Below are 21,180 nucleotides of genomic sequence, written 5' to 3' on the forward strand. Positions count from 1 at the left end.
CCTCACAGTCTAATGAAATAATAGGGAAAGCACAAAATAAGACTATGATTTGAATCTCAGTACCACTATTTACTGGCTGGGTGACTTTGGGAAAATCCTTCACTTCTAGCATTTATATGCAACTTTGAGGTTTACAAAGCACTTGTTACCTCAGCAGATTCTCACAGCAACCCTGGGAGGTAGATACTATTCTCATCCTCAGGGTCACACTGCTTGTAAGTGTCTAAGGAAGGATTCAAACTCAGATCTTCCTGACTCTAGAGTACAGCAACACTCTATGCTTCACACAACCTTTCAAAGCCATAATAAATGTATGTGAAGCATTAAATGCCTGTGGTGATCATATTATTCCCCCATTCTCTTTTAAATCCAGGTTTGAAAGAGAATAAAGACAGATTTTACAGATAAAGCTCAGGATCTTTCCCCATGAGGCTTCTAGAAACATTTTATGTATAAAGTCTCAGAACAAAATGAAAATAAGTATTTTGCTTTTCTATACCGCATAAATACGTGTTACAAATTTGCTTCTGCCTCAAACCCTCACAAATACACAAGATAGTAATTTAAGCATCTAAGGTAAATGGATTCTTCTCTAGCCTCCTTTCCTCCTCATCTGCCAAGTCAGCTAAGAGCATTGAAATTTTAGCAGGCATCAGTAACACCAACCGCTGGCCCAAAGGAACATAATATTTGAATTTTTCTCATGAGTTTAAAGAATGAGACAGGGAAGGGACCTAAGAAGTCCATTAGTCCACTGCATTTTACACTGAACAGACATCTAGAAAGGCTGTAACCATTGCTGAAAAGTATGGAACATTATCGGGCTGGGGACCTAGGATGAATTTGCCAAGGACCCTAATAAATGGTCCCTGAGGGTAGCCCAAGGCTAACTAGTTGCAATTTTGTTCTAGGCTCTATCCATGGTACCTACTGAATCAGAACCTTTGGGTCTTTTAAGTTGGAAGGGACCATCTCAAGACTCAAACAAGCATCCCATACAGTGGTCATTCAACCTTTACTTGAAAACCTCCAGTTCTGAGGAGCCCACTACCTCCAAAAGCAACAGATGCTGCTTTTGTATGACAATTCTAATAGTTTTTTCCTTATATCAGGGCTGAAGTTGCCTCTCTGAATCATTCACCCATTTTTTCTTTCCCTCTAGGGCCAAGAAAATCAAATCTAAGCCCTTTTCCATGTGATGACCTTTCAAATATGTGAAGACAGCTATCCTGTTTCCCCTAAGTCTTCTCTTCTCTGTGACAAACATCCCCAGTTCCTTCAACTCAATACTCATATCACAGTATCTTAAGGCTCTTCATGATTCTCATCACATTCCTCTAGATCAGGGGTTCTTACTTAACCTAGGATCTATGAACTTGTTTTTGAAGTTTTTTAATAATTATTTCAATATAATTGGATTCCTTTGTAGTCATATTTTTTTTATTTTATGCTTTTCAAAGCTCCATTCTGAGGAGTCCCTAGGCATCACCAAATGGACAAGAGTGTCCATCACATGCACAAAAAAGGTTAAGAACCCTTGCCATGACTTCATATATATAATGGGTATTGCATTTCTTGCCTTCTCGATGGATGGGGGAGAGGACTGAGGAAGGGAGAGAATTTGGAACAGAAAATAAAATATTATTTTTTAAAAACCTGCCTTAGATAATTTCCAGATTATCAATGTGCCTCCTGAAATGTTACTGAAGCAATTTATTTTGGACTGGACCTGTCATTTTATTGTGGGGAGATCTTAGTCAGGTTTTCCTTTGCTAATGAAGACCTAAACAGGTTTTGCAAGTTGCAGTATAAGGAAGTTACCTGGGGCCACCTGGGGTTAAGTTGCCCAAGGTCACATACAGAGGCAAGCTTAACTTTTTGACTGTAAGGCCACCTCTCCATCAACTAAGCCAGCTGCCTCTCCTGCTAACATTCCTAAGGAGTCATTATCCTAATGCCAGGGATATGAGCTCTGCAGTTCTATACTGTATTAAACAGCTTCCCCTTCAGAGGAGTAAAGGGAAAATACAGTTGGGAAAATGTTTAGTCTCTGCATACAGAAAAGGGTAGTGAGAATCTGCCATGACCTGCAGTCCAATGTTTTGCCAGAAAGGAAGAAGAATTTCCCAGTTTTCTGGAGGGAGAAATAGAAACAGGAGGCGGCTTGGGAGTGGGGGCATTTGTTAGGGTGGAATTCCACCCTTTTGTCTCAGCTCTTTGACTTTTGCAGACAGGAGTTAACCGTGAAACAGCAGCCGTTCTCAGAAACTCGGGGTCAGCCAAAGAACTCTCTTGCTTCAATAGACAAGCCAGGCTATGAGTCAGGCAGCAGGTGCATAGAAAGGGCTGTAAGGTTGAAATGGAAGGATATTGGTGAGCTCTGTCTGGGGCTTAGTCCCATGTCACCTGCCCCTATTTCAAGCTACCATCCCCCAGCTCTACCCACTGTTGACTCTTCTGCCATATAATTCTCTAAGTGTTCTGTTACCATATGGGATATACCTCAATGCACTCCTTCCCCCAAACAGAGTGAGAGCTCATTGAGGGTATTACAGAGATTTATTTTTGCTCCCTTGTACTAGACACAATATGGTAAGCCATATTTAGCCAATGCCAGTTAATCTCTTAATTTGATTCACTCTGGTCCTGGCCTGGCCCATATTCACCAGCTACAACTTCATTTTAGAATAATAATAAACTTAGAGTCTCATATCTTTCAGTTGCCTGTCACTAGAGGTAGAAGGAATCTCAGAAGTCATCCAGACCAACTCCATGATTTAATACATGAGAAAATGGAGGCATAGGCTAAATTAGTGATTTGCCCAAGTTCACACAGGTAGAAAGCATTAGGGTTGGGATTTGAACCCAGGTCCTATGACTACAAAGTCAGTGTTCTTTCCCCTAAGTTGTTGAGTTGCTTCAGACTAGTCGTGATCCTGTTTGGGGGTTTTCTTGGTATTGCCTTCTCCAGCTTACTTTACAGATGAGGAACTGAGGCAAACAGGGTTAAATGACTTGCCCAGGGTCACACAATAGTAAGTGCCTGAGACCAGATTTGAACTCACAAAGATGAGTCTTCCTGATTCCAAGCCCAGTGTTCTATCCACTGCACCACCTAGCTTTCCCCTGTACTGCTCACTATAAACACTCCTTGATTCCAGGATCTGGGAATACCCAGTGCCCTTTCGTCACCCCTTGCCACCCGTATGACATCTTTGCTCAAGGATGGGGTGTTGGGCAATCAGATTCTGGAGCCATACTCACGACTTTCACAGTGTTTCCCAGTGTAGCCTGCCAGGCAGGCACACTGATAGGATCCAGCTTTGTCAAGGAGGCATGTGCCATCATGGAAACATGGAGATGAAGAGCAGGCTGTAAAACAAAAGATAGGGTGAGACAGTGCTTATACTCAGGCAAGGTACTTGTGCCTGGAGTTTGGGTTCAAGTTTTGTAACTGTCTAACACAGTCTTGAAAAATGTCTTAGGAGCACAGGATATGAGAGCTGTGAGAGGAATGATTATTCCTCTTGTAATAATAATTAATCATTGTGTTGAAACCAAGGTTTTTCCCATTTTTTTACTTCCTTACCCAGAAATCAACCAATGTAGGAAATCTTGGCAAAGACTTACCCAGGCCAAGATCTAATCAGACAGTAAAAGAAATTCTAAGTTTGGGTTAATGGTTACATCCCTGCACAATGGTGTTTGCTCAGACAGGTCTGAAAAATGTGGATTCTTCCTTTTGTCAGACAGCTGATATGGACATTGATAAGTCTCTTTGACCAAGATTTGGGTGATCCAAGTCACCTACCCCAAGACCCTCCCTGGAATGCAGCCCAGCCCCTTCATCATGATATTCATTCTCACATTAGTCGTTAATCAATCAGAGTTGATTGCCACCCTCAGGAGTACCTACTCTTCCAAGGGCATATAAACTGTTAGCCCACCACCACAAGGGATCTTTGATCTAAGAGAAAGATGGCTAAATGATCATCTTTCTAATAATAAACATGCTGGTATTATTAATAAAATGATTAAATTACCCAGAAATTATGCCTCTCAAACTTTTTAAACATCGCAGTTGGGAAGGACTATATTAAGTCTATCGGTCAATAAACATTTATTATAATAACTACTATGTGCCAGGCATTCTGCAAAGTGCTGGGATTTCAAAGAAAGGAAAGGGATTGTTCCTGCTACCAAGGACCTTGCAGTCTAAAGGGAGAGACAACATGTAAACAGCTAAGTACATAGATGAGAGAGAGAGAGAGAGAGAGAGAGAGAGAGAGAGAGAGAGAGAGAGAGAGAGAGAAGAGAGAGAGAGAGAGAGAAGAGATAGAGGCTATCACATGGTAGAGGAATTAGATGTAATCATCTTGGCCTAGGTAGGCTGAACCAGGAGCAATGGGAAGCAATTAGAGAAGTAAGATTGGCCTTGATGTAAAGAAGAAATTCCTAAGGATGAGAGCTGTGCAGAGTGAAGTGGGACTCTTGTGGAGGTAGTCGATCCTTCCTTCATCGGAAGTCTTCAGTTAAAACTGGCCAAGTGTGTTGTAGATGGGATCCTTGTTTGGGTACTCATGGAACAGATGGACAATTAGGTCCCTTTCAACTCCCATGTAACCCCTAAATCTAGAATATTCTCCCCACTCGCCCCTGCCTCCTGGCTTTCTTCAAGCCTCCACTCCAATCCTGCCTTCTGCCGGGAGCTTTTCTGAGTCCATACACTCAGCCCCTCCCATGTTAATGCCTTCCATTTAAGATTACTTTCCAGTCACACTGCTTATATCTTACATGTATAACTTCTTACACATTGTCACCCCCATTAAAATGTGGGGCTCCTCGAGGGCACAGATTGTGTGTTTGCCTTTACTTATATCTCTAGTACTTAGCACAGTGCTTGGCATATAGTAAGTGCCTAATAAATGCTGGTTGACTGACTGACTCCGTTCAAGGTTAAACATCCCCAGCTCTTTTGACTGATCTAGATGTTGGGGAATGGTGAAAGAAGAACAGGGGAGAAGAAGGGGAAGATTCTTGCCACCCCTCTCCCTCTTACCGAGTACACTCTCTGTCAAACTCTGATAAAGTGACCCAAGACTGTGAGATCCTAGGTGGGATTTATTTGAAGCCAGTGCTAATGGTGGGATCAATCAAAATTAGTTCTTGGGGTGCTTTTCTCTCTCACTGATGAGCTAAGCAATCGTTTTCAGTGCCTACTTAGGTTGCTGTTGACAACACAGCATGAGAAGTTTTAATGAGGCTGAGAGGAGGGAAAGAAGGTATTCAGGGAGAGATCTGTCTGGGGCACGACTATAAAATGCCACATTCATTTTCATTCTCTTTACCTGTGATCTCTTCAAAGATGGCATGGAAGCCATCAAAGTTCTTAGAGCCGTCTGACTGGAAGAGGATGTGGAGGGACGGCCCGGTGCTTTGAATGGGGGCTGGCCGCTCATTCCCACAGAAGCGTTTAATTATCCTGCTGTCACTGTTGTCCCCATCCCGGACCTCAACATAGTCATATTGGCACATGTAGTCAAATTCCAGGCTTAACATAATAAACCTGGAAGCAGAGACAGGAAGGGGAGAGGCAACATTGGAGGCAACATTGAACAGGACCAGGGGATTTACAGGCTCCTGAGATTGAGAGGTGGAGGGGGTCTTCAAGATTAAGTAGTCACAGGAACATAGACTTACCCACTAACAGGTACTTATTCAGTGCCTATATTGAGCCAGGCATTGCCCTAGTCCCTGGGATTCAAAACTAAAGACAAACAGTCCCTACTCTCAAGAATCTTGGATTTTCTTTTTTTTTCTTTTAGTGTTTGTGTGTGTAATCAGCATTTGTACAATTTAGCAAATTTATTAAATGTATTCTGCATACACAGTGGGTGTTTTCAGAGTATATCAATGTCCTTTCTTACTGTTATCTTTGGCATAACATGGAAAGACCTAGCCAATGTAGTAGGTTCACTTTCCCCCAAAAAATTGTTTACCAAATTACAGAGAAGGAATCTTGCATTTTCTTGAGGAGACAGCATGTATGGGTATAAGTACACGTGTGATAAAGACAAAATAAATAAAAGGTGATTTTCCCCACAATGACTAGTAGGGTACTAGCAGATGGGGAGATCAGGAAAGCCTCCATGATAGCAGAATTCTAGCTGAATCTTAAAGGAAGTTCTAAGAGATGGAGGTGAGGAGGGAGTGTGTTTGATTCAAAGGCAGAAGATGGGGTTTTAAGGGACCTTAAGGATTATCTAGACCAGTGATATCAAACTCAAAGAGAAACAGAGCCAGTAAACTATACAAAAGGTTCCTTACAGGTAGCAAAATCAACTTGGAAAACCACACATTAACATTTTCTGCCTATCTATCTATCTATCTATCTATCTATCTATCTATCTATCTGTCTGTCTGTCTGTCTGTCTGTCTATCTATCCATCCATCCATCTATCCATCCATCCATCCATACATACATACATACATGGATCCATCCATCCATCTATCTATCCATCATAGATTTAGTTATATAATATATTATACATATAATACATATAATATACAACAATAATACAACATATGTAGATATATAATATATTATTATTTTATGTTATATATCTATATTATATATAATGTTCTGTTGCATTTGTTGGGGCAGCTAGGTGGCTCAGTGGATAAAGTACCAGGCCTGAAGTCAGGAAGACTTCCTGATTTCAAATATGGCCTCAGAAACTTACTAGTTGTATGACCCTGGAAAAGTCACTTAATCCTGCTTGCCTCAGTTTCCTCATCTATAAAATGAGCTAGAGAAGGAAATGACAAACCACTTAAGTATTTTTGTCAAGAAAACCCCAAATGGGGTCATGACGAGTCGGACATGACTGAAACAAATGAAGACAATATATTTGTGTTTATTTTATTAGATATTTCCCAATTACATTTTAATCTGGTTCAAGTACTGGCCAAGTGTTTGAAACCGCTAATCTAGGCCAACCCCTTCATTTTGTAGTTGGAGAAGCTGAAAGTCAAGAGGTTAAAGATAAGTTACCCACAGTTTCATTAAGTACTAAGTGTCAGAGCCAGGATTTGGACCTGAGTATTCTGACTTCAAATCTAGCATTCTTACTGAACTATATTTCCTCCCCAATCCTTTCATCTCATAAGTGAGGAAACTGAAGAAGAGAGAGGGGACATGGGCACAAGGGTGCTAACCAGCAGAGACTGAGCTCAGACCCACCTTCTCTGACTCAGAATCCAGGCCTTTTTCTATGCCTTTTTAGAGAATCCAAGAATCACAGAGTGGGAAGAAACAATGGAAGCCATCAGTGAAGTCCCTGCTTCTATGCACACCACCAGGAGCCTGGCTATTGGGAATAGAAAAGTCTAGAAAGAGGACATATCTATCTCACAGATACATAGAGAAGAGGCAGCCACTTGGGGGTGGGGGAGAGAGAGGAAAGGGGCCGACCTGACAGGAGACAGAAGCTTCCATACCCAGGAAGTTGCCAGACTTCAAGATGGAAGCTTTTAATGCTTACCACTTGAGGCTTCTAAGCATTCTTGAGGAACAGAGTGGATCAGAGTCACCACCTAGAAGGCAGAGTTATCAGTTCTGTCTGTAAACATTTCTGCCACAGGGGATAAAAAGCATGGAAGAGTCTAGAGCTCAATGTAATCCTGGAGTTCGTTTGACTCCCTCATATTTACAGAGGAAGAATCTCAGGTGAAGACAAGGTAAAGGATTAGTACCCAGTTATCTACTGGTTGTGTCCAGTCTATAACCCTGGACCTCTTGACACTCAAAATATACTGTTCTTTTACCTCTCAGATATGTAGAGGGAAAGTTCTGTACGACATAGCACTGGGGATAATATATTGAGAGATTACATATAGTTTCCACCATCTTCCAATGAACAGTAAACTCCATGGCCAAGGCAACAACTCCTATCACACTCCTTTGTCACATTCCTTCCCTTGTCCATTCTTGTAAACAGAGAAGTCTTGGTCTTTACCAAACTCACTTGAAATCTGTAGAAATGGTGCAATGTCCTGCATGCACCGCACCATCTCTACCACCACCACCACCACCACCACCACCACCACCACCTTGACACAAACATACATTCATTACTGAGACAATAAGACATTAATGTGCAAAATGCTCAGCAAACCTCAAAAAGCTATGTAAACATTAGCTATTATTGCTGGTTGAGAGTCCTTACTGGGAATACTCTATGCCAATGAAACACAGGTCTAGACCAATAATAATAATGGTGATTATCATTATTATTATTCTTGTTTTTAGCAATTAAAAGTTTATGAGACATGAGGAAACTGAGACTCAGAAAGGCTGAATGACTAGCTCAGAGTTATACATAGCAAGTATGTATCAGAGAATCAAAAGATCTGGGTTCAATTCCTAACTCTAGAACCAGAGTGCTTTCTCTCAATCCTTCTATGTTGAACTTATTGTAAGACTTCCCAGAGAGGTAGAATGATATTTAGAGCTGAGAGCTAGACTTAGACTTGACATCAGAAAGATATGAGTTTGAATCTTGAACTAATACTAGCTAGTTGTGCGACCATGGGTAAGTCACCATGGATAAGAACTTTAGCTTCAAGTTCCTCATTTGTTAACAAAAAAGGATAATGATGCCTATGGTACTTACATCACATGATTTTTGTGAGGACAAAATGAGAGAAGTCACATAAAGTGTTATATAAAGGTCAGCTTTCATCACCTACATCCCCTAACATAACAGCTCCCATCACTTATCATATACAAAGTGCTTTTCTCATCCCAGTGCTGTGAGAGAGGAAAGAAGTATTTCACTTACACTAATTTCATTCACAATTTAAATGACACCCATTCCCTACTAAATATCAGACGACTTGAACTCAGAATTCCTATCTGCAAAGCCAGTTTTCTTTCCATGATTCCACGCTGCCTTTATTGGCATGCCCTCTCATCTCAACCAGACCACTAACCCCTACTAGTTATCATATGTACCATCTTGCTTTCTTTGACTGTATCAGACTAGGCAAGCTGCAGTTGAGAGCAACTTCAATTATGTTTTTCACAGAAAGCCAAACCCCAGGGATATCAGGGGATTCAAAGCTATGGCTGTGATGTGATTGGCTACATAACCAAAGAGGGGCAGGAAGCAAGCCACACAGTACTTGGCAAGAATGGGGAGGGGAACCATGGCTTAGAAGAGAAAATACAAGCCACCAAAAAAACCCTAAACCTTGGCTAACAGCCAGCAGAGAAGGGTCTTCCCTGATGAAGATTCCATCCCTTTTGTTTAATTTAGAATTGAAACAGAAATCCTTCTGAGACAGCTGCCTTCCTGCACAGTGAGAATGCCCCCATCTGCTCCTCATGGGATTTGGAGACACATCTACAGAAACAAAACGAGACTTAAGAGGTATATGAAGAAACCACCAGGAATGAAAAGAATGGAGGCTTGGGCCATTCCAGGTATCGCCCTTCCTGAGAGGTGCCAGCAGCCTGGGAGAGGAGATGTCATCTATTATATAGAACAACCAAAAAATGGAGGTGAAAACTCCAGGAAGAAGATAAATAACTTAGGAACCCCAGGATGCATGTATCAACCCAAGGCCGCTGTGCTGGGCTCCCAAAGGGGGAAGATTGATTTGCTTTTGGCAAGGGCTGACAATATTACAGTCATTAATGAAGATGAAGAGGTGCTCTCTCAGCTATACACACACACACACACACACACACACACACACACAGCATTTGCTACCTATGTTCTGCAAGTATGGCTATTCTAGCTCTCTAAAAGGAGACAGAGAATCATGTTGCTTCTACACCTGCTCTTTAGCCAACGGGAGCCAGGGTCTCCACACCTTCAGTCAGTGAGCCTGAGACAATGAAAATAATATCTACCTATCTGTACCAGAGCTTAGCATAATGAATATAGTCGGCACTTAATAAATGCTTATTGATTTAGATTCACTTGATCATGTTCTAAATGTTGGTACCATACTTCCATATGATTAGACTGCACAGGGTATTACAATGGAAGGAGTATAACATTTGGAATTAGAAGACCCAGGCTTCTCAAACGCTGGAGAAGCTGTGGCACTGGACCCTGCTGCGTCCATTCGCCTTGGCCTCTCAAGTTGGTGATACATTGATGTGCAGTTTTTAACACGTGCCCTTATTATCACCTGGCAGGTTTGGCCTCCAGCATGTTAGATACATGAGGCAGCACAGTCTCCTGTAGCCTGATCCAGCTCCCCTCACCACACCCCTGCAAGTTCCCTGACGTAACCTGCCACCTCCAGACCAGCTCAGTACAGTGGTGAAAAGCCAAGGAGTTCCAGGATGATGATGAAGTGAATGAGGCAGGTTCATGGGACCCAATATTTAAAGGTGGAAGAGATTTCAGGAGACCATTTAGAAGGAGGGAGTTGGTCTGACTCCTCCTTTTACTACAAGTGAAGTAACAGAGGCCCAGAGAGGTAAGTGATTTGCCTAAGATCATAAAGTTAGTAAGTGGCCAAGGTAGGATTTGAACCAAGTTTTCTGATTCCAAAACAGGATCTACTTTGCCTATTAGTGGGCTGCTTATTTCAAGGCACAGACCAACAGCCTTCCTGGAGAGAATCTAGGAGACAGAGTTTTGCCCATGTCTTGAAATGGAGAAGTGGCATAGGGAGAGTGGATGGCCCTGAAAACTTACCATCCTGGCCTAAGAAACTGGAGACTTGGTGGCTATGCTACCAAACCATGAGGAGTGCAGTGGGATGGAGATGGAGAAAAACAGAGGGAGGGAGAGAAGAAGGGAGAGAGGGAGAGAGAGAGACAGAGACAGAGACAGAGAGACAGAGGCAGAGACTGGGACTGAGAGACAAAGAGATAGAAACACACAGAGAGACACAGAGACAGTCAGAGACAGAGAAAAACAAAAGGAGGGAGGGAAGGAGAGAGAGACAAAGAGAGACAGAGAGAGAGCCATAGAGAAAGAGACCGAGAGAGATAGAGACTAAGATAGACAGAGAGACAGAGGGAGGGGAAGAGAGAGAGAGAGAGAGAGAGAGAGAGAGAGAGAGAGAGAGGGAGGGAGAGGGAGAGAGACTGACTCAGGTAGCCTTGAGTTCAAATCCAACCTCAGATGCTTACTAGCTGTGTAATCCTGGACAAGTCACTTAACTTCTATCTGACTCAGTTTCCTGTTCTGTAAAATAAGAATGATAGCACCCACCTCCCAAGGACCAAATTAAATAATTTTGGTAAAGCCCTTTGCAAATCTTAAAGTGCTACATACATGCTGACTGTTATTATTATTACTGTCATTATTAGTTGATAGAATGTTGGACTTGAGTCAGGAAGACCTGCGATAAATACTGCCTCACACACCTGTTAGCTACATGACCCTAAGCAAGCAACGTCACCTTTCCAAGCCTCAATGCCCTCTTCTGTAAAAGGGGTATGATGATAGCACTTACTTCGTCCATTGTGAAAATCAAGCTGGATAATGTAGGTGGAGTGCTTTGCAAACGTTAAATGTCAGCTACTGTTCCGGTCAGTATTGCACTCATCAGTACTAGTGGCTACTGCCTTAATTTCCACTTTGCTTCCTTCCCTTTTTAATAAAACTCTCCTCTGTAGTATTATGAGCTGCGTGTTTGCAGGTGGGAAGTTGGTCGCCAACTATTGGGGGTGACAACGCTTGCAGATCCTAAGATTTCCTGGGCGGGGGAGGGGGGAGAGAATAAGAAAATCCTCCAAAATGTCTGTTTTATCATGAGAAGCTGTGCCTGTTGAAGTCAGAGGAATGGTGCCAAGGCAAGTTGAAGCCAGGGTTTGAGCCATAAAATCACAGGGAATGAGAGGGGCGTTCATTGCATATTGTCTTCTGTAGTTCTTAAGATCCTGGTGGGAAAGGTCCACTCCCTGGGGTCAGCAGGCTCAGGGTCCACTGTTTCCTTCCCCTTGGCCACCAATCACTCCTCTGGATCTTTGGGCTTCGGAAATCTGCCCTTGACTTCCTACCTCAGCTGGATGATGAGTCCAGGTCTGGCGTGAATGGTCCACTCACAGTGAGCATTCAGGGGATAACTTTCCAGTAGAATCTGTCCTTTGGGCACTCGAAGGACTTGGCCACACCCTGGAAAGAGAAAGTACAAGTTATATGAGGGGATGAGCCATAGGCAAGTTATTTGTAGGAAAGCAGAGTAGAATGAGGAAGAGAAGTAGTGTCATAGCAATTCATATTAAAAAGTGCTTTCCTTGCAATGTCACTGAGAGACAAGCACTGCAAATATCATGAATGCCTCTGAGCCTCAGTTTCCCTATCTGCAAAATGGGGATGATTATGTGTCCAAAGTCATAGATGGAGCTGGTAAATGGGGTCCTAGGAGTTGAAACTAGAATCTTAAAGATTATTTAATTCAGCCCTCTTATTTTACAGACAAGGGAACTAATTAAGGCTTAGGAAGGTTAAGTCACTTGACCAAAGTCACCCAGCTTTTAAGTGGCTGATCTGGACCTCAAATCCAAGGTCTCTCCCATTGCTACCAAGATTTCCCTAGAGGCAGTTAGGTGATGCAATAGAGTGCTAGGCTTAGAATCAGGAAGACCTGAGTTCAAATCCTATGCCAGACAATTACTAGCTATGTGACCTTGGGCGAGGCACTTAACCTATGGTTGCCTTAGTTTCTTCAACTGTAAATAGTGCCTATTTCCCAAGGATGTTGTGAGTCTCAAATGAGATAATATTTGTGAAGTGTTTGGCATGTTGTGGGTGTTTAATTTCTGTCCTCCTTTCTCATGTTTGGAAGGGGCTTCAGAAGGCATCTAGGTCCATCCATACCAGAACAACAGTCCTATCTATATCACCCCTGATGAGCAGTGATCCAGCTTGACTTGTTGTCCTCTAATCATGGACAACCCACAAATTACAGATGCCACCCACTACAGTATTTGGAGTGGCTATAATTATTAGGTCTTTTTCCCCCTTATAGTGAGCTAAAAAAGTATCCCTGTAACTTTCACCTATTGGCCTTAGCTCTTCCTTCTGAGACCAAGGAAAACACCACTTTTCCCCCATTGGACAACCCTTTGGCTATTTTAAGATAGCCATCATCTCTCCCTCATTCCCTACCCCCAAGCCTTCTCCAGGCTCACCACCCCCAGATCCTTCAGTTCAACGACGGTATGGCCCCTACAGCCTCATCATCTTGGCCCCCCTCTTCTGAACGCACACGTGTTTGCCAATATCCTTCTTAGAATTTGCCACACACTGTGTGATTAAATCCTCCAGATGTCTGGCCTCACCAGGGTAGAGGGCAGCATGAACATAGAGGCCTTCTGTAGACACTCAGGAGCTTCTGGGACCTAATCCCAGAAGCCTCTACTTACAGCCAACACGGTACAATCAACAGCAGCGTCATGGCCGTGACACTCACTTGAAGTTGTGGTCATTTCTGAGTATTCTGAGCCTCTCAGAGCCCCAGTTTTTTCTTCTGCAAAATAGGGATAGATGACTTATCAAAGCTCACACATCTGGGGACTGGCATCATAAATGGTGCATATTTTGTGGTCGCAAAGAATTGTAAGTTGAGGGGATGCCCATCAATTGGGGAACGGCTGAAAAGGTGAATTTAATGGAATGTATGAATGTAATATGAATGTGAATGTAATAGAATACTATTGTTCTATAAGAAATGGTGAACAGGCAGACTTCAGAAAAACCTGGAAAGACTTATATGAACTGATGCTGAGTGAGATGAGCAGAACCAGGAGAACACTGTACACAGTGACAGCCACAGCGTGCTATAACGGACTTTGTTAGATTTAGCTTTTCTGAGAGATGCAATGATTTAAGACAGTTCCAAAAGACTCATGATGGAAAATGCTATCCACATCCGGAGACAGAACTATGGAGTCTGAATGTAGATCAAAGCAGACTATTTCTCTTTCATGTTGTTTTTTGTTTTTTGTTTTTTTCTTTCTCATGGTTTTTCCCTTTTGTTTTGATTCTTCTTTCACAATATAACCAATATGGAAATATGTTTAATATGATCATACATGTATAGTCTATATCAGATTGCATGCTGTCTTGGGGAAGAAGGAGTGTAAGGGGTGGGGAATTTAGAACTCCAAATCTTATAAAAGTGAATGTTGAAAACTAAAAACAAGTAAATAAATGGTGCACAGTGTACCAACCTGACCTACAGATCAAAAAACCCACCAAATGCCCAGCCAGACATGACCTGGTGGCTAGAGTTACAGACAGCTGAAGCTCACTATCTTTCTAAAATTAACAGGAAAAAAATCCCTGTACCGAGATATAAACCTCAAAATGTCCTGCATAATTCAACAAATAAATTGCAGTAGAACTGGAGCATCATCACAGATGAAACTGTTGCCCATAACTACCCATACACGAAATGGAGATAAATGACTTTCCCATAGTCATATAGGATAATGGAGCAGTCATGGGATTTGAAACTGGGAAAGATCTTAGAGATATGGTTCTCCTCTCCTCTGACACTGCCTCCATTCTAGTGCAGGCTTTCATCTCCTCACACCTGGAATATTGCTTTGGGGGGGGGGTCTGCCTGCCTCAAGTCTCTCCCTACTCCAATCTATCATCCATTCCAAGTGATTGTCCTCAAGCACAGGTCTGACTATGTCACCCCCTACTCGATAAACTCCAGTGGCTCCCTATTGCCTTCAGAAGCAAATGGAAAATCTTTTGCTTAGCATTCAAAGTCCTTCATAACCCAGTCCCTTCCCTTCGCCACACACACACACACACACACACACACACACACACACCCCTTTCCAGTCTTCTTAGACCTTACTGTTTACCACGTACTCTTCAATGCAGGGACACTAACCTCCTGGCTGTTTCATAAACAAGACACTCCATCTCTCATCTCTGGGCAGTCTCTTGGGCTACCCCCCATGCTTGGAATGCTCTCCCTCTTTGTCTCTGCCTACTGGCTCTCCTGTCTTCTCTTAAGTCCCAGCTAAAATCTCACTTTCTACAAGAAGCCTTTCCTAACTCTTCTTAATTCTAGAGCCTTCTCTCTATTTCTTACTTATCCTGAATATAGCTTGTTTTGTATATACTTCTTTGCATGTTGTCTCCCCATTAGATTGTAAGCTCCTTGAGGGCAGGGATTTTCCTTTGCATCTTTTTGTATCCCCAGAGCTTAGCACTATGCCTGACACACATTAGGCACTAAATAAATGCTTATTGATTGACTGACTGAAAAACTCTTTGTGCCTCATCTATAAAATGATGGAGTTGGACTCCATAGCCTCTAAGGTCTCTTTCAGCTCTAAATAGGTAACATATTGCCTGAATGTTGGCAAAACGCTTTCTATATGTCACCCCATTTGATCCTCCCAATAATGCTGTGAGGAATGTACGATTGCTATCTCTGCTTTCATGATCCCTTGTTTTGCAGATGAGGAAACAGATACAGAGAAGAACGAAATCAGGGTAGCGAGTCTCAATTAGAATTTTATGAACGAGTCAATACCACCTCTCTCTTCATCTAATACACACAGAAAAGAAATAAGCTTTCCCACCCTAAGGGACAGGCTTGGGTGAACTTCCTCATTAAAAACAAAACTCATTTTCATTCCTCTCCCTGGACAAGTCACATTCATCATTCCTCCCCTGTCTGCCGTGGGCTTGTGAAATGAGATGCCACATGAGGGACAAAACAAGAAAAATGCTCCTCAGACACATTTGGCCCCTTAGAAGCTGGCAGCTCCACCAGAGCCCAAGTGCACAAACCCCAGCTCTCTCTGCAAGCCTACTAGAAATGGGGACTTGGAGAAAGAGAGCCAGGCCGGGAGTCAGAGGACCAGGGGCCAAATACTGATGCTTCAACTTGTCTCCTTGTGTAACCTTGGGAATCTCATCCAGCCTCTCTGGGTCTCAGTTTCTTCATTTGTAAAAATGGGAAGATTGGGCTAGGTGACATTTGATGTGCCCTCTCTGAGTGAAATTGATTTTTTCCCTTAGGAGTTGTGGATATTTTCCACTTTGGTCCTTCAAGATACAAAGCTACATCATCCAGAAACCTCTCTGCTCCTCAAAATCCAGCAATGGGCTATTGCAGAAGTTCAGGCAAGAGGGGATGAGGCAAAGATGCAAATAAAGGTTTGACATCAGGTCCAAGAATGGACTGGGCTGGTGAGTTCCCTCTTGCTGGCTACGTTTAAGCAGAGCCTGGACAGTTACTTGTTAAGTATGTCATTGTGGGCATTGTTTTTAAGTATGTGTTGAACTTGTTGGCCACTGAGGTCCCTTCCAACTAAATTCTGTGTTAGGGTAAGGGCCATGGAAATAGAGAAAAGGGAACAGATGAAAGATGCTGTGGGAGTAGAATCTCCAAGATGTGCCAGCTGATTGGACATGGGAGTTGAAGGAGAGCGTGGAGTTGAAAATGACCCCAAGCTTGGGAATCAGGATGAATGGAAGCATGGGATGAGGTGAGGGGACAGTCAAACCTAAACTCTCTGACTCTAGATCTGGCATTCTTTCTCCTATAATACCACTGCCCATGCCCATGCCATTAAGATGCAGCCCTGACTCCAGAGTCTACCACAATCCTCCTTCCCACACTGAAGGGGAGGGAAAACCTGGCCCCAGGATTGGTGGCTGCTTCCAAGCAATCAAAGACAAAGAAGTTACTTCTTGGAAATGGGCTGGATGCAAGAGGGTGTTGGATGGTGTAGACCACGAGATGTGTGTGTGTGGCGGGGGGTGGATTCACTCAGAGAGAGTCCCCCTTTTATTTTTATTTTGGACAACGGGGCTCCTTTAGTTCTGTTTGTACCCTCCTCCCCTCATCAAGGGACGGGAAAGGTCAGGAGTTTGGGGAGCCCTGAACATGGAGGCGAAGGGCATACTAACCACCTTTCTGTTGAGAGTCGAACAGTGAAAACAGCCTGTGTGTCCTTGCCAAGGAAGTACCAGTGGCCAACCAAGCAGGTGGTCCTGAGTCTGAAGGGAACTCTTGGATAAGTGCCCTGGAGGACATGCTCAGATTTACTAATAATCACTTGCTTTAGAAAGGGAGGAGGCTTTCTGGAGTGAGAAGGACAAACTCCCCTTGCTCTTACATCCTGCACACATCCTCCATTCCCAAGGGAGAGGGGTAGCCCAACATCTTCCCTCCCCAATACAAATCAAAAAGTGCTCATCCCATCCCATTTCCCAGACAACTATAGTACTGGAAATGTTCCCAACACAAGTTTACACCCACAGCAATCAGCAAGATTTTGATTCTTTCTTCCTTTGGGTGGGAAAAAAGGGAGACAGAGAGACACAACACACTTCTGCAGAGTATTTTTACATCTTTCTTCTCAAAAAGAAAAGGGGAAAAAACCACAACCCCTAGGAATTTTGGAAAAGAAAGTCAGTTAGACTGAATGGAACTTAAAGAAGATAGAAAAAGTCAACCTCAATCCTTGGGTTTTTTTCCCTGATTCCGGTGTTACTTCTAGTAAGACAGAGGAACAAAGTTTGAGTTCTACAACCCACAAAGTCTTGCAGCCATTCTGTGCTAAGGGGAGACAAATCCAAGGATTTATTCGTCAAGTATTTATTAAGCACCTGCTGTTTTTAAGGCTTTGCCTTTGGCTGCCACTGCCCCCCCCCCAGCAAAGACAAAAACTAAGCAGTTTACCCTCGGGTTTACATTCCACCAAAAGGAGAGTGGAGAGTGGAACATGACATCTGTGTCTGGGAAAACTGGATTCATCTGGAGCAATGCTACCACAGGAAAGGGGATAAAGACAAGAGAGGTATCCAGGGACCCTAACTAACAATCAAGCCTGAGGAAGCAGTAGGAAGATCGGGAACTGGCTAGAAGCTTCATCCATCCTACAAGTGACCAGGTCCAGCCCAGCACCGACTGCTAAGTAGTGATATGTCCTACCCTTTCAGAGACAAGCTAAAATGTTTTAATACAGAGGCCATGCACTTGACTTAACACTGACTGCTGGGAGATGCAAACACAATATGAGGCACTTGCAGAGATACCACTCCACCATTTTCTCTGGAGGAGTGTCTAGACCCACAACCAGTTTAGCCATTTTTAAACATAAATGATTATTTTTTTTCCTTTGCTAAATTGAACCATTTTGACTGAAGCAAACCAACAGGCTGACCAAGGTCTCTTTCTTTTTTTCTGTTTTTAATAGCATTCATCATTGGACTCTTGGATTGTCATAAGCAGTCATTTCAGCCCAGAACTAGCGTGGGCATCGAGACACCATCTGGAGCTCAAACTCAGATCATTTCAGCAGCTTGAAATCTACCTGACTTTGTGGCCTAAAGCAAATCATTCTTTCAATTTAATTCTATTCAACAAATGTTTATTAAGAATTTACTGTATAGCAGGCACTGTGCTAGGTGTTGGTAATACAAAGATACAAATAAAATAGTCCCTGCTTTCAAGGAGCTAATATTCTCCTAAGAAAATGATAATAATATTGGCAATAATAATACCTAGTGCTATGTAGTGCTTGAAGGTTAGCAAAGTCTTATAAATAATGTCTTATTTTATAAATAAAATCATGTAGAAATATTATCTAATATAGAATACATAAATATGATTTACAAATAAAATATTTCTCTACAAAACAACTCTGTGAAGTAGTCACCATGACTATTCCCAAATTACAAATGAGGAAACAGAAGTTAAGGATCACAGAGTAAATATCTGAGGCCTGATTTAAATTCAGGGCTTCCCGACTTCAGATCCAGAGCTCTGTGGTCTGTATCACCTAGCTGCCTTTGAATACTGATAAGAACAACAGTCTTAAAAATAGTTAATATTTAAATATCACTCTAAAGTTTGCAAAGTATTTTACATATATTATCTTATTCAATCTTTACAACCAGTCTTAGGGGCTATTATTATTAGCATTTTATGAAGAAACTGAGTCCTAGAGAGATTAAATGACTTGCCCAGCGTCACACAGCTAATAAATACCTGGGGGAGGATTTGAATTCAGATGTTCCATCTAAATCCAGGACTCTATCCGGTTCACCAAACGTACAACAAGGAAGACTAGATTTAGAGTTCAAAGTGACGTTAGGTGTCACTCCATCCCATCCCCCCCATTTTACAAAGGAGGAGGCAGGTCCAGACAGATCGCCTTGCCCAAGGTCACATGGGCTGTAAGTAAATGATAACGACAGGTCTTAAAACAAATCCACAGTCCTGCATGAGGCTGCAAGTAAATGTACTCAGATGAGTAAATACAAAGACTATACCAGGTGACACATAGTAATATCAAAAGGGAGAGAACGGGAATAAGCAGAGAAAGTGGGAGCCAGAAATTCCACAAGGGGAAGGTGAGGAGGGAATACATTCAAGAGATAGGTGACCATCTGGTCAAAGGTTTGGAGGCAGGAGATGTACTGTTGCATATCCCAAACAGCTACCTGGCTCATTTGACTAGAAATGAAAATGAAAGAGGAGGAGTAATATGAAAGAGGACTGAAAAGGTACCAATCGGCATTTATTAAGTGCCTACTATGTGCCAGGCACTGGGCTAAGGTTTTTCCAACTGAGGAATTTGTGTTTTATCCTGAAATAGTCACTGAAAATTGGAGACCAGGGAAGCGATATGATCAAATGTGTGTTGTAGGAATACTAATTTGGAAGTTATGTGATAGATGGACTGAAGAGAGGGAGACTAGAAGCAGAGGCATCAATTAGGCGGCTTTTAAAATAAGTCCAGGAAGGATCTGGTCACTATGGCCCCTGGTCTTCTTGACCTCCTCTGCTCAGGCTGCTGAGGACCCATCTAGGTTACTGGGGCAGGAAGAATGTCCTATCCCTTTCCCTTTTCCCTTGACTAGGATGTCTGAATGCTGATAGGGTTTGAATGAGATGGGGACTAACAGCTGTGCTCCCTCTGATGAGATGGAGTACCACCGGACCTCACTGTCTGCCTTGTTCCCCAAGGACCATCCATCCCACCGCTCTGCCCTTAGGATTTGGCTCAACTGCTTAACTTTCTTTTAGGTGCTGCCTCCCTTAATTAGTAGGTGAGCTCTTCAAGAGCAAAGAATGTCTCTCGAGAATGTCCATGCTCAGCACAATGCCTGGCACATAATAAGAGCCTAACAAATTCTTTTTCATTCATTCATAGCACAGATTATGGGAGTGGCAAGAAGAGAAGGACAGATATGAGCAATATAGAGATGTATTAAGAATGGGCAACTAGCAGGTTATGATGGGCAAGGGAAGAGTCAAGAAGGTGGTGAGCCTGGGGGAGTGGAAGGAGAACTGAGTCCCCATTGGAAGGAGGGAAGTGGGGAAGGGGGCTGGACTCTGGAAGAAACATTCAGTAAAGACTGTCTCCACCCCGGTGCAACATGCCATGGAATCTCCCCAAGTTGACAGGCTTTCTAACTCTAGTAGGCTGTAAGAATTCTTTAATAATAGTTTTCGGATATCGAAGGTCTTTAGTACACATACACACGATGCTAATTGCTATTATGAAGAAATTTCTTCCTATGTATACATATTTATGTGTGGAAGTATATACATGAATGAATGAAAGAGCATTTATTAGGCTCTTACTATGTACCAAGCACTAGAGATACAAATAGAAAAAATGCATGTATGTATATTTGAATACATATATACACACATAACACACACAGTACTCATACATATATACATGTATGCTTATGTATATCAGACATATATAAATATATACAAATATATGTATGTATACATATATGTATATATATATGCACAAACACACCTATATGAGCTTTAAGTTCACAAGCTCCTTCCATCTAGGAATGTCTATTTATTCATCTATCTATCTATTGATAGAGCTTTGAGCCTGAGTTCAAATCTAGCCTCAGACACTTCCTACTTGTATGACCCTGAACAAGTCACTTAACTGCTATTTGCCTCTATTTCCTCATCTGTAAAAACGGGGATACTAATAGCACCTGCCTCCTGGGGTTGTTGTGAGAATCAAACAAGATATCTGAAAAGCACTTAGCACAGTGCCTGACACATAGGAGGCACTCGATAAATGCTAATTTTGTGCCTATCCATAATCAACGTATTTATGCACATATCTATATCTATATCTAAATGTGAGGAGAATGTAAGGGAAGCACAGACCCTGGCGTCAGA

General features: G+C 42.4%; 1 protein-coding gene across 3 annotated transcripts in view; it reads right to left on the reverse strand.

The window, feature by feature from the left end:
- The window catches only part of PAMR1 (peptidase domain containing associated with muscle regeneration 1), an 85,312-nt gene that overhangs the window by 42,455 nt on the left and 21,677 nt on the right, over positions 1-21,180 (reverse strand). For all 3 annotated transcript variants that reach the window (XM_036765692.1, XM_036765691.1, XM_036765693.1), the window contains exons 4-6: positions 12,032-12,146; positions 5,349-5,566; positions 3,265-3,372 (exon numbers count right to left, since the gene is read on the reverse strand). In XM_036765692.1, coding sequence (XP_036621587.1) covers positions 3,265-3,372; positions 5,349-5,566; positions 12,032-12,146 — 441 coding nt within the window. The remainder of the gene's footprint in view (positions 1-3,264; positions 3,373-5,348; positions 5,567-12,031; positions 12,147-21,180) is intronic.

This window comes from Trichosurus vulpecula, chromosome 6, assembly GCF_011100635.1.
Source record: "Trichosurus vulpecula isolate mTriVul1 chromosome 6, mTriVul1.pri, whole genome shotgun sequence".
Lineage (NCBI taxonomy): Eukaryota > Metazoa > Chordata > Mammalia > Diprotodontia > Phalangeridae > Trichosurus > Trichosurus vulpecula.